At 40.2% G+C, this 14834-nt stretch overlaps 1 protein-coding gene across 3 annotated transcripts in view; it reads left to right on the top strand.

The window, feature by feature from the left end:
• The window catches only part of pkia (cAMP-dependent protein kinase inhibitor alpha), a 116194-nt gene that overhangs the window by 68562 nt on the left and 32798 nt on the right, over positions 1-14834 (top strand). For 2 of the 3 annotated variants that reach the window (XM_073040096.1, XM_073040081.1), the window contains exon 3: positions 798-901. The exons of the other annotated variant lie outside the window; for it this stretch is intronic. In XM_073040096.1, the coding sequence (XP_072896197.1) occupies positions 895-901 (7 nt within the window). In that variant the 5' untranslated portion in view covers positions 798-894. The remainder of the gene's footprint in view (positions 1-797; positions 902-14834) is intronic. 3 annotated transcript variants of the gene reach the window in all.

The raw sequence follows: 14834 nt of genomic DNA, 5'->3' as shown, positions 1-14834 counted from the left end.
TTTCCAAGAGCTCCAGCACATCCTCTTTCTTAATGTCTATATGCTCAAGCTTTTCAGTCTGCTGTAATTCATCGCTACAATCGCCAAGGTCCTTTTCTGTAGTGAATACTGAAGCAAAGTACTCATTAAGTACATCTGCTATCTCCTCCGGTTCCATACACACTTTTCCACTGTCACACTTGATTGATCCTTGAATGCCTTGGTGTTTTCCTTAATCCTGCTCACCAAGACCTTCTAATGGCCCCTTCTGGCTCTCCTAATTTCTTTTTTAAGCTTCTTCCTGCTAACTCTATAATTTTCTAGATCTCTATCATTACCTAGTTTTTTGAACCTTTCATAAGTTTTCTTCTTGACTACATTTTAACAGCCTTTGTACACCACAGTTCCCGACCCTACCATCCTTTCCCTGTCTCATTGGAATGTACCTATGCAGAATGTCATGCAAATATCCCCTGAACATTTGCCATATTTCTTCCATACATTTCCCTGAGAACATCTGTTCCCAATTTATGCTTCCAAGTTCCTGCCTGATAGCCTTATATTTCCCTTCCTCCAATTAAATGCTTTCCTCACTTGTCTGTTCCTATCCCTCTCCAATGCTATGGTAAACGGAGATAGTATTATGATCACTATCTCCAAAATGCTCTCCCACTGAGAGATCTGACACTTGACCAGGTTCATTTCCCAATACTAGATCAAGTATAGCCTCTCCTCTTGTAGACTTATATACATATTGTGTCAGGAAACCTTCCTGAACGCACCTAACAAACTCACTCCATCTAAACCTCTTGCTCTAGGAAGATGCCAATCAATACCGGGAAATCAAAAAAAAGTTAACTCCTTCATTCCCAGAATCACTCTCGTGAATCTCCTCTGGACCCTCTCAATTGCAGCATGTTGTGTGAGTATTTTGAATAATACAAAATGAAATAAGTTCAAGTTTATTGTCATTCAACCGTACACATGTATACCACCAAACAAGACAATGCACTACATATAACTCACACACATAACACATAATGTAATGTTAGCACAAATAATAAGGTGCATATATGACAAGTTAAAAAGTAAACAGTATAACACTACTGGCATTTAATCTGTGATGAGACCTGGGTGGTGGCAAGGAGTTCAGTAGTCTTACGGCCTGGAGGAAGAAGTTGTTTCCCATCCTATCAGTTCTTGTCCTAACGCCGTGGTACTTCCTGCCTGATGGTAGGGGGTCAAAGAGATTGTACGATGGATGGGAAGGATCACTGAAAATACTCAGAGCCCTGCGTACGCAGCACTCCTGATTTGGGGTGGCACAGTAGCACAGCACTTTGCAGTATAGGTGAATGGGGTTGAATTCATGCTGTTGCCTGTAAGGAGTTTGTGCGTTCTCCCTGTGACTGCGCAGGTTTCCTCTGGGTGCTCTTGTTTCCTCCCACAGTCCAAAGACGTGCCAGTTGATAGGCTAATTGGTCATTGTAAAATTGACCTGAGATTAGGCTAGCATTAAAAAAATTGGGGAATTGCTGCACAGCATGCTTTGATGGGCCAGAAGGGCCTACTCCTGAACCTCAATAAATAAATAAACAAATATATAAATATCTCTAATGAGTTGAAGAGACACCCCAATGATCCTCTCAGCAGTTCTCATAATCCTTTGTAGGGACTGGCTGTCAAATGCTTTGCAATTCCCCTACAAGACAACGATAGAGCTGGTCAATACACACTTGGTGGTGCTTCTGCAAAAATTGGTTAAATTGGGAGGGGGTGCAAAGCCTCAATCACCTCAATCTCATTAGGAAGTGGAAACGTTAGTGTGCTTTCTTGACCACAGAGGTGAAGTTGAGGGGCCAGTTGAAATAATCCGTTATGTGCACGCCCAGAAACTTGGTACTGCTAAGTTTCTCCATGGAGGAGCGGTGTATATGCATTGAGGAGTGGTCAGTCTGCACCTCCCTAAGGTCCACAATCATCTCTTTGGTCTTGTCCACATTGAGACTCAAGTAGTTGTGCTCACACCATTCTACCATCTGCTTGTCATCTTCTGAAGGCGTTGTTGGTGAGGCCAAGCACTGTTGTGTCAACAGCGAACTTGATGATAGCTTTTGAACTGGATCTAGCTAAACAGTCATGCATCAGCAGTCTGAACAGCTGTGGGCTTAGGCAAACTGCCCTGGGGCGCACCAGTGCTCCGCGTGATGGCGCTTAGAGATATTTCTGCCAACAGGGACCGACTGTTGCCTTTCTGTCAAGATGTTCAGGATCCAGTTAGAGGGAGAGGTGTTGAGACCCAATGAGGACAGTTTACCAACCAGATTCCGAGGGAAGATCATATTGACTGCTGAGATGAAGACAATAAACAATATCCTGGCTAATGTGCTACCATTTTCCAGGTTGGACAGGACAGAGTGGAAAGCAGAGACTGTGGCATTGTCAGGGGACCAATTTGAGTGATAAGCCAACTGGAAAGTGTCCAAAGTAGCAGGAAATACAGATGATCTCAGTTCTGTTATCTAATATGGGCATCTGAAGTGAAATCAAACATAAGATGCATGGTTTGCAATCTGTTTAGAAGTACAAGAGCCAACAGTGGACTTACTATTTGATGCTTACTGGGGTATTGGCTGCAGCTGTCCCTCTAATTCCACATTAAACAGTAAATTTGTTTCTTAACAGCCTGACGTATAGCGAAGGAAACTGATTACTGCCATTTCTTTTAAAAACAGATTTGTGCATTATTATGCATTCCACAACCTTGGACCAACCAAAAGTGCCCAACAACCTATTCAGTTTATTTACTCTTTGTAAGATCTGGACCTCACCAACACTCGCCCACTCCTGGAGAAGGTGGTGGTGAGCTGCCTCGGAATCAGAATCAAGTTTATTATCACTAACATGTCAGGATATTAGATTTTTTTGTGGCAGCAGTATAGTGCAAGACATTAAAAACAATAATGTACAATCAATATTGTGAAAGCTGAATAGTGAGTTAGTGTTCATGAGTTCACCGGCCATTCAGAAATCTGCTGATGGAAGGGTACAGGAGCTTGAAGACTCAGACTCGGTGTTCTTAAAATAATCAGTGCAGGTTTTCAGGCTCCTGCAGCCAGTCTCCGATGGTAGCGATGAGAAGAGGGCATGTCCCGGACGCTAAGGTCCTTAATGATGGATATCACCTTCTTGAGACACCACCATTTGAAGATGTCCTCAGTGGAGGTGTCTTGAGTCCACAACACTCTGCAGCCTCTTTCAATCTTGCACATTGGAACTTCAACACCAGGCAGCGATGCAACCAGGCATTATGCTCTCCACTGTACAAATGCCTTGCTCTGCAATTCTTCTAGTGATTACCTTGGCTCTGAAATTTAAACAGTCCATTAGGTGTCATCTTACATTAATGCTGCTTCTTCCTTAAATTGATGGAGCAGTCATATTGTTATAAAACGTTGCATTTATCACAAAACACTTCTGTAAAGTCCTCTTGGTTTATACAAGTAACCATTTGTGTTGTACAAGGTAAACACAGTCACTTGTGGCGTTAATAAAATTATTGCTCTGTGATGGTATTGAGTTTGCTGATTGCAAAGTTCTAAACCTAAACAAAGACCTTAAGCCCTGTCTGATATAGATATCTATGGGTACCCTCACTAAAGGGAGGTTATACTGTAACCAACTACTCTTCAAGAGCTATTTCACTCTTCTGTTTATCCTCCATGGTGAGTTCAGCTGCCAAAACACACTATTTGAGTGATGGGTCCCCCTCCCCAACCAACAAGAAAGAGATGCTTCCAGACACCAAAGTAGTTTAATCACAGTTCATTTATTTTTAGTGACATACATTTAAATCCAGGCAAAATTCTTAAAACACATTTAAAGAACATAGCTTTTCTGTCTTTAAAAGACTTCCAAATTACAAATGATATTTAAAAGACAAAGGATTTCCAAAACGCACAGGTACAATTCCCATAAGCTGAAAAACATACCAAGTTACAGAGGGTGAAGTTGTCCATCACAAAAGTCAAAGACAGAAGAACAGACTCTAGTTATCCCACCTTTCTGTCATTCTCCTTATTGTTTCTTGATCGTTTCTCACAAGCCTGACTACTCTAACATATATGTATTTTTTGCAAATTGGGTGACTTCACACGTGTTTTTTTTTCATATAACTTTTTACACAAATGATATAAAAGTTTTGGGAGACAAGAGTTCCCAGATAACTACAATTAATGCTGTGAAGCTCTGCTTATACAAACCTTCCAACTATCAATGAATCAGTTAGTTTATTTGCTAAGTGGTAGTATCCATCTGGCCTGCAAGATTCCTTGAATTAAATAACTTAGCCAGTGTCATCTGGTTCAAAACAGGCCAATTAATATAAGCCATTGTCTTACACTGCATCTCTTGAGCTGTGATCTTCATGCTGTGGGCCAGCAGTCCATGTTATATAGTCAGTGTTTGCAAAGCTGTCCTTTTAACCTTTAGTCTGATTAATGCTTGCCATTTACATTAAGAACTGAAGACTGGCTCCCGTTTATGACAAGAAGCTGAACAAAGTATGTGGGTTGGAAGTTTAACTGACTCAAAAAGAACTCTTTGACTTCTATAGTGTCATCTGCCATGTTAGAAAGCTCAGTACCCAAACATGCCAACAGTTGAATAATTTTGAATTCAGAGATGATTAAATGCCCAGATTCAGGGCAATGTATGTTCTACAGAGCTGAATGAAGCTGGAGGAGTATCAAGAGAGAGGGAGGAGCAGCACTCAGGAAGGATGGGAAACAAGGCTGAAAATTTCAAACGCAAGGGATTATGCAGATGCTGGAGATCGGGAGTAACCCACATAACATTCTGGAGGAAGTTATCAGGTCAGCCAGCATCTGTGGAAAGGAATAAAGAGTCAACTTTTTGAGCCGAGACAGTTCATCAGTCCTGTTGGCTTTTTAGAGCAGCTTGTGGTTGATCCCACTGGGAAAAAGTTGTGTAATGAATCAGATTTGATTAGGGAGCTTCAGGTAAAGGAACTCCTAGGAAGCAGTCATCCTAAAATGATCAAATTGATCTGTTGCATCAGTTTTCAACGTGGAAGACACCAACAGTATGCCAGAAATTCAAGAGTGTTGGGGGGCAGGGTAAGTGTAGTTGCTATTACTAAGAATAAGGTGCTTGGGAAGCTGAAAGGACTGAAGGTAGATAAGCCACCTGGACCAGATGGACTACACCCTAAAGAGACTGTGGTTGCTGTAGTGCTCTTTCAAGAATCACGAGAATCTAGAAGGATTCCAGAAGAAATGGAAAATTGCAAATGTCACATCACTCTTTAAGAAGGGATGGAAGCAAAAGACAGGAAATTATAGACCAGTGGTTGTGAAAATGTTGGAGTCGATTATTAAGGATGAGGTTTCAGGGTACTTGGGGACACATGATAAAATAGGCTAGAGTCAGCATGGCTTCTTTAAGGAATTCACTGGATGTTGTTTACTTGGATTTTCAGGTGTCACACATGAGGGTACTAAACAAGATAAGATTCCATGTATTACAGGAAAGATACAAGCATGGATAGAAGATCGGATGCCAACATTTTATTTGCCTTCCATACCACTGACTCAACCTAAAATTTAGCCTTTAGTAATTCTGCATGAGAACTCCCAAGTGCATTTACTTATCTATTTTCTGAACTTTCTCCCTGAAAAGACTCCCTTTATTCCCACTCTTTGCTTGTTGCCAGTCAGCCAATCTAAAGTTTCCACAGTGTCTTCAGCTCCTTCTTTCTGATCCTTGGGGTGCAGTGCATGTGGTCCAAGTATGAATTCACAGCTTACCAGACAATAATGTTTTAGTATTATGGAATAGAAACAAGCACCTTAAAGCTTTGTAAAAATAACAATTATGTCTCTATAAAACTTTCCATACTCATTATCAACATGCATTTTTTGTGTTGGTCTTATATGAGATGGTGAATAGGCAGCAGCTGGATAAAGGAAGTAGAAAGTCAGTCAGGAATTTCAGATTTCTGAGTACACAGAGAGACCATTCACACTACCTCACTATGTTTTTATTCTCTTTTTGCACTTCTTATTTCATTTATTATTTTTTAATTCAGTGATTCCAGTTACCTGGGAAACATTGTCACCAGTACACTTTGTCTCAATTAAGCAGCTGCCCCAATTTGCCGAAGTTTCAGGGAAAGAGTTAAAAAGATATAAAAAAGTTAAGTTACTGTTTAACTGAGTAATAAATTATGTATTTAAATAAAATTCAGAACAAATTAGAACACCACCAATACCACTACAGTATTATAAAACTGTGTATTAGTTCCTCATAGTTATTGACAGAGGAATTCGTCCAGTGTACACTGCCCTGTTCTTTCAGTTGACTATAAATGAACAAAATCATTGTAGACACCTTGTGCAGATAATTGACTGTCTTCATACAATTCTATCAATTATTGCATCCTCCAAATATTCATTTTGATTGTAACATTCAAGATGAATATGTTCAAGATTGTAACATTCAAATTCTTCGTTGCTCCTAATTTGTTGAAGTAGTGAAATTGTTTCATTTTCACTCCCAGCCATACCTACAAATTCTTCATAGTGCCTAACTTGTTGAAGTAGTGAAATCATTTCATTTTCACTCCCAGCCATTTCTGGCATCTCCAGACCTGAATGTTTGAAACCACAGAGAGGAAAATAGTTCTGAATTATATTATTGCCTATTGCTTGCCAACTAGCAGTGACAAAAATCATGCAAATGGTGCTATTTAAAAATTGTTTGTTCTAAGCATGGAATAGTGTCTGAATTAAGCAGCATAGTGTCCCAAATAAATGAAGGGAATCCCTTCTATTCTTTTTGATTAGCTTTTGTTCCTTAAGATTTGTCCCAAATGATTGGCTGCCTCGATTAACTGATAACGCAATTAAATGAATTCTCTGTATATATTTCTTATTTATAACTTTTATTATATACATGTACAAAATATGTATACATATACACATGTATATATGCTACAAAACAACAAAGTTTATGACATATGCCATTGATATTAAACTTAGTTCTGAGCAAAATGCTGGAATAATAAAATTGGAAGTGATGATGTTCTGAATGAGAAGATCAGAATCAGAATCAGGTTTATTGTCGCTGACACTTGTCATGATATTCAAAGTTCAAAGTATATAACACCATATACTATCCAGAGATACATTTTCTAGTGGCTATTCACTGTAGATACAAAGAAACACAGTAGAGTCAATGAAAAACTACACACAAAGACAAACAACCGATGTGCAAAGGAAGCCAAACTGAGCAAATACAAAAAATAATAAATATTGAGAACATGAGTTGCAGAGCCCTTGAAAGTGAATCAGTAGGTTCTGGAATCACTTCGTTGTGGAGGTGAGTGAAATTATCCATGATGGTTCAGCAGTCTGATGGTTGAAAGTTATTAACTATTCCTGAACCTGGTGGTGTGGGACTTAAGTCACCTGTACCTCCTTCCCAAGGCAGCGGTGAGAAGAGAGCATGGCTTGGATGGTGAAGGCCTTTGATGATGGATGCCAATATGTTCCTTGGTAAATATGCTCAGTGATGGGGAGGGCTTTTCATGCGATTAACTGATAATTGTTGTTTTGTGGCAGTAGTACAGGACAAGCACATCAGAATCAGAATCAGGATTAGGATTAATATCACTGGCATATGTAGTAAAATTTGTTGTTATGCAGCAATAAATAATACAACTAAATTACAGTAACAAATATATATAATATATAAAGTTAAATAAGTAGTGCAAAAAGTGTAGTGACTTAGTGTTTATTGTCCATTAAGAAATCTGATGGCAAGAGGGAAGAAGCTGTTTTTGAAATGTTGAGTGTGGGTCTTCAGGCTCCTGTACCTCCTCCCTCCTGGTAGCAATGAGAAAAGGGCATGTCCCAGATGGCGAGGGTCCTTAGTGATAGATGCCCTTTCTTGAGGCACCACCCTTTGAAGATTCCTCAATGGTGGAAAGGTTTGGGCCCGTGATGGAACTGGTTGAGTCTACAAATCTCTGAAGCCTCTCCAGATTGGTGTCTCCATAGCAGATGGTGATGCAGCCAGTCGGAATGGTCCCCCTAGTACATCTGTAGAAATTCACCTTTGATGACATGACAAATCTCAATTTCTAATGAAGCATAGCTGCTGGAGTCCCTTCTTCATAACTGGATCAATATGGTGGGATATTCAATAGCAATAGGGCAGTGGTTGGTGGAGCAAAAGTAGTGAGTCATTGTGATGGAGAAGCACAAAATGAGAAATTGAATAGTAATCTGTAACTTTAAAAATGCCAAAGATCACAGCAGGTCAGTCAACATCCATGCAGAGAAACACAAACATGAGGAAATCTGCAGATTCTGGAAATCACACACAGAATTCTGGAGGAACTCAGCAGGCCAGGCAGCATCTGTGGAATAGAGGAAATGTTTGGGCCGAGACCCTTCATCAGGACTGAAGGGTTTACTTTTTTTTACTCCTTTCCATAGATGCTTCCTGGCCTGCTGAGTTCCTCCAGCATCTTGTGAGTGTGTTGCTATCTATGAAGTGAAAGTGTTCACGTTTCAGATCAAAGGGTCAGCTACCTGAAATATTAACTCTGCTTCTCTCTCCACAGTTGTTTCCTGATCCCTGGAGTTTCTCCAGCATTTTGTTGTTTACATGTAAAACAGAAACTCAGCTTGGGATCATGAGACTAGTGAACTTCAGTAATCTGTTTAGTCGGAGCTGGTGACTGACCAGTTATGGAATATACTGCAGAGACTAAACATGATGATTTAATCTTTCACTGTTTTGCTGGTGAAAGAACAAAGGACAAACAAAGGCGATGGACGGACAAACAGGCAGAATTGGTGCACAGATAAAGGCAGCTCCAGCCATTTAAATGTCAAGACAAGAGAAAGCGTCTACGTGGAGAATTTTGGTGTTGACACAGTGATGCAGCTTGTTGAGGTGCTGCCTCGTATCTCTGGTGATCTACTGTTCAATCTTGACCTTGTGGCTCCCCTATGTAAAACATGGATGTTTCTTCTGACATTGCTGGTCTGTTTTGTCTATCTAGCTTCCTCTCACAACCAAAATACGTGCTGCGGGATACGTCTTCGTGGATTTGAGAGCCAACCATTAATTGTAGAGGGAAAAAAAGGATATAGTTGTTGATAATAGTGAGGAAAGAATTTAGGAAGTGTAGTTTGGGGATTTAGTTTGATGGTTTTGATTGATAGCTGTGACAGTATTCAGGATATGATCGCTAGATTGGCTGAAATGGAGCCCAGTGAATCACGTTATGTAACTGGGAGCTATGTGATAATGAGATACCAGGATAAAGGTAAACTGAAATTCATACCTCATATGTTTATCAGAAACAATAATAGAAATTCAAAGAATGATTTTGGGATTATGAACCCAACAATGGTGGAATTTATTTTTTATTTTGCAGTGATTAATTTTATATTCACATTTATACAACCAATCTCTAACTAGAATGCTAATGAGAGAATGATATCATTAAAGAAAGAAGACAAAAATAACAGGTTAGCATTAAATTATCAGTAATTAATGCAAATTAGTAATCAAGGTCACGAGTACATTGCTGTTTAATGTTAAATATTGATACGAATGTAAGAATGACGTTAAATGTGAAAGTTGCAAAGCGAGCTTGTCCTACGAAAATCGGCAGTAGCTGTGTGTGTGTTGGTAGCAAGTTAGCAATTCAGATCAGTGCCTCAGATTGGCATGTAGTAAATTGCAGTTGTTAATTCTGGATTAGATACAGTAAATGAATGACAGATTAACAGCCCTAAACAGCTATTTTGTTTAACAGATTGAGTCTGTGCATGTGCCAGATCTAGCACAACCTCCAAAACTTGTTAGATTTTATTTTCAAGATTTTATATAAATGGTTGCCTTAATATTTGCTGGACTAACCATACTGACCTTTTGAGCTATCAGTAAGATTCTCGTAGAAGAACTGTCTCTTGCTTTTGTGTTCCTAATTGGCCTGTTAGGTGAGGGTGAAGGAGAGAGAGGCACTGCAACTGGTTCTTAAGTAGACTGAACAGCTACATAACAGTCCATAAGTTTAAAATGGCATCTAAAACTCTGAGAAACTTCTATAGATCTGTGGTGGAGAGTATATTGACTGGTTGCATGAAAGCCAAGTATGGAAACACTAATTCCCTTAAGTGGAAAATCCTACAAAAAGTAGTGGGTATGGCCTACTCGATCACGGGTAAAGCCCCACCACCACCACTACTGAGCACATCTGTATGGAGCATTGTCGCAGGAAAGCAGCAGCCATCATCCAGGACCCCCCCCCCCCCCACCGCCCAGATCATGCTCCCTTCCTGCCGCTGCTTTCAAGGAGAAGGTACAGGAGTCTCAGGACTCACACCACCAGGTTCAAGAGCAATTATTACCCCTCAACCATCAGGCTCTTGAACCAGAGGGGATAAGTTCATTTGCCACATTACTGATCTCTCAGATAGGGAGGTGTAGCTCTCCAGGTGTGGGGGGAGGGGGGTCATGGTCAACAGCCCGCCCCAGCATTCCTAGTGGCCAGCGTTATTTATTGATTTTGTTTGAAAATGCGTTTGCGGGATTATGGTGGGATGTTCAAGTTCATTTACTGTTACATTTTAGCTTGGGTTATACAGTTATTCGCCTGTGTGTTTGTGCATTACCCTGACTGTAACCGGGGTGTGTAATAATCACCTCCCCTGTCTGTACGTGACTGAGCCGGCTCCCTTCCCAGGTCATAGCACCTGGTCTGTTTTTGTGCCTTTCACAATAAGAGCGGCTGTTGAGTTAAATGAGTTTTTCTCATCTGTCATCATGGACTGAATGCTCAGCCCAGTATTAATTAGGACCACACAGGTAGGCTTGCCTCTCACTTGAGAGGGGATTGTTGAGAGGCCACAACTCTGGGCAGGCCAGGAGCCTGCAGCTGGATTAATCATTGTGCCCGGAGGTCAGGATTCTCAATTGAAACTGATTGGGTTTGATCCTGGCTGAGGATGAGTATAAGAATGGTGGTGAGGGTAAAAGTTTTCAGTAAACCTGGAGGGAAAAGCAGAGACGTTGAAGCTCCTGACGTCAAGGTATGTTGGGAGAAACTCGTTGCAGTCCTCACCAACTGCTGAAAGGGCATCTTAAGCCTTGGTGACTCTAGATAGATGAACCACAGTGTGGCAATGGGTTCTACAGCTTTTTCTAGCAGTTTCCCAAAATTGGATTACTATAATCTATTCCTGTTCTAGCACATTTAAAATCATGTGTTTGGCTTCAAGTTAAATTAGACTAGAATTGTTTTAAAATATTTTCACAATCCATGCCATCAAAGCGACCTATTTTAGGGATGCTGAAGTTTTCACTGTTTCAGAGTTGAAATCGGTATAGGATTGCGAAGTGGTTTAGCTTTGTGGACAGGTGCTGGAGGGGCCTGGAAAGAGAGGTTAAGTGAGATGTTGGGGTAACAATGCTAACTCAATGAAACTGAGGAAATACAGACACACCAGGGATAATATGTCTGATTTTGGCATAATAGATTGTACTTATGCATTTTAATGATCGAATAATGAAATGCCGCAAGTCTTTCACGATGTGTTGAGCAGTATCTAATGTGGCAAATTAAACAATATCAAGACACCAAGATTTTTAGGAGGAGAAATAGCCCGTTTGGAAATGTCTTCTGTTTTACAGTTTCTGAACTTGTCTCCAGCATTATTGAGGTAAAATAGCTTCACTTTTTTTTTCTAAATCAATTTTACCGTTTTATGCAGAACTAAACAATAGTTCCAAAGTCTATAACCCATACTCCTGAGGGATTGGGATTCTACTCGTCTCGGTCCCACTCAGTGACCCTTCAGTGACCCCAAATTTAAAGCAGATTATAAGCAGAAGCAAGAGTCGGCCACATACCCACTCCAATCTGCTTCAACATCATTTTGGCTGACATTTGCCTCATCCTTTCTCCTGTCCACTTGCCATATTCTTATTCTCTTGCTGTTCAGGAGTTCTGTCCAGTGCCCTCTTGGATAGTGAGCTGCAATGATTAACTGCACTCTGCAATTTCCCCTACCATGTCTTGTGGCTGACATCTTATCCTTTGTCGTCAAGTTCTAGATTCCCTGCTAGAGGAAATGGCTTTGGTGCACCCAACATGTCTGTCTCACTCAGAATCTTGTGTATCTCAGTAAGATCACCTCTAATTCTTCTAAACTCCACAAGTGTCACTCACTGTCCTCAAAGAGCAACCGCACTCATACCAGGAATTTGTGAATCTCTACTGCCCTGCCTCCAACTCTAGTACATTTACAGGCTGAAATTTTTAATTAACTTTATTAGCTAAAAATAACAAACCCCAGGTGTGAGTCAAGGCATTCATTACCCTTGTCAGCTGTGCTGTCTTTCTGCGTTGCTGTGGTTCCTCCAGATATCCTTCAGGGTCACATCTTATCTTGCGTTATACTGGTTCTGTAACAGGGAAGTTCCAGTAAAGCAGAAAATGGCTGCACTTAATCCCAGAAGTATATAACAATATTTTTACCAATTATATTGCTGCATTGTACTTCGTTAAAACCACTGCACTTGGGACTGTTCTGCAATAATAATGCTCTTTTAACTCTGTTGGTAACTTTAAAATGCTTCCTATACCTTGCACGCCAGCTTTGAGATTGATAAAGTTTCATACACATTTACTCCAGAATCAGTCTCTAATTGTTTTATTATTATTGAGATACAGCATGGAATAGGCCCTTGCAGCCCTTCAACCCAACAATCCCCCGATTTTAATCCTACCCTACTCATGGGACAATTTAAAATGACCTATTAACCTACCAGCCGGTACGTCTTTGAACTGGAGCACCCAGAGGAAACACACACAATCACAAGCAGCAATCAATCTCCTTCCAGGCAGCAGCGAGAATTGAACCCAGGTTGCCTGTACTGTAGAGTGTTGTGCTAACCACTACGCTACCATGCTGCCCTAATTATTATGAAATAGAAGCAATTACCTAGGTGACAAAGTAGCATCAGATTTCTGTAATATTAAATATATTTATTTAATCCAGATGCAAACAGCCAGCAAATGTTAATACCTTAATTTTCCAGAATAGTTGTGTCTTGTAGCTGAATGATATAAAATACAGGACAGATGAAGTGAGTGTAAAACATTGGAATGATTAATTATTAAATGTAGAGTTCAGAAATAGCCTGTGTCAGAAGGTAATTATTTATAATTATTCTTGGCCTTTCTCCATTCATAAATATTCTTATAGAATTTGCATTTGCTGTGAAGCAATCTATCTGTTGGAATAAACAAAAGTTTTGCAATGTTGAAAACAACTTTATGCAATGAGGTGATTTGTCCAGAGGTGTTACTATTTTAGATGAGTGTTGGCAAGTTATGGAGACAGCTGCATCAAATTTAAGGGAAGGTGATGAGATCTTAATAAATTAAAATAGAACAGGAGCTTTGAACTCTGGGAAGTACTTGACTGAAGACAAAAATATTTACAGTTGCCTAAGGAAACCTACAGAATTTTTGAAGCAGTCTGGTAAGGTTTTGACACATTGGAAACCTAAATAGCTGGACCTGATTTGTAGAGGGGCATCCATGCTCATCCTCAAAATGGCAGCTTATTGTTCTTAATTAATTTGATTATATTTGGAAACATTCCCTTATTTTACTTAATCTCCGGAGATTAAAGAAATCTGTTAAATGATTTCAAATTATGATCATGTCGTAAATATCAAACACAGTAGTTTCTGCAGATGCTGGCGACCCAGAGCAACACATACAAAATTATGGAGGAACTCAGCAGATCAGGCAGCATCTATGGAGGTGAATGAATAGTTGACATTTTGGGCCAAGACCCTTCATCAAGACTGGAAAGCAAGGGGGAAGCAGAATAAGAAGGTGGGAAAACTTATTGAGACACTACCAGTGGAGAGAATAGTCAGAATCAGAATGAGAATCAGGTTTAATATCACCGGCATAGGTTGTGAAATCTGTTGTCTTTGCAGCAGCAGAACATTGCAATACATGATAGAAAAAAACTGAATTACAGTAAGTATATATATCAAATAATTAAATAAGTACTGAGAAAATAGAAATTTAAAAAAAAGAAGTGAGGTAGTGTTCACGGGTTCGACATGCATTCAGAAATTGGATTGCAGAGGGGAAGAAGCTGTTCCTGAATTGTTGAGTGTGCACCTTCAGGTTTTTGTACCTGCTTCCTGATGAGAACAAGACATATCTTAGGTGATGGGGGTCCTTAATGATGCAAGCCGACTTTTTGAGCTGACTCGTTGAAGATGTCTTGGTTACTACTGAGGCTACCGTAATGGAGCTGACTAATTTTATAACTTTCTGCAACTCATTTCAATCCCGTACAGTAGCACCAGTCCTCCCCATACCAGATGCTGATTCAGCCAGTACATTGTACATCTGTAGAAATTTGCAAATGTTATTGGGGGTATACCAAATCTCCTCAGACTCCTAAAGAAATATAGCCACTGTCGTGCCTTCTTTGTAGCCACATCGATAAGTTGGGACCAGAATAGATCTTCAGAGATATTGAAACTGTGGTGAACTACATATACCTGTCTGGACACCCCCCCCCCCCCGCCCCCCCGCTGACTGCTCCTGTGGCTCCTCCCACAGACCCCTGTATAAAGGTGATTGGAGGCACTGCTCCTCCCTCAGTCTCCAGGATGTTGTGTGGTAGGCTCTTGCTGCTGACGGTACTTTCTTCCAGCTAATAAAAGCCTACCTTGACTCACGTCTCAGAGAGTTATTGATGGTGCATCAATTTTATTAG

The sequence above is a fragment of the Hemitrygon akajei genome, chromosome 1 (genome assembly GCF_048418815.1).
Source record: "Hemitrygon akajei chromosome 1, sHemAka1.3, whole genome shotgun sequence".
NCBI lineage: Eukaryota > Metazoa > Chordata > Chondrichthyes > Myliobatiformes > Dasyatidae > Hemitrygon > Hemitrygon akajei.
The sequence above is the reverse complement of the archived record's forward strand: the minus strand, read 5'-3'. Positions and strand labels throughout refer to the sequence as shown.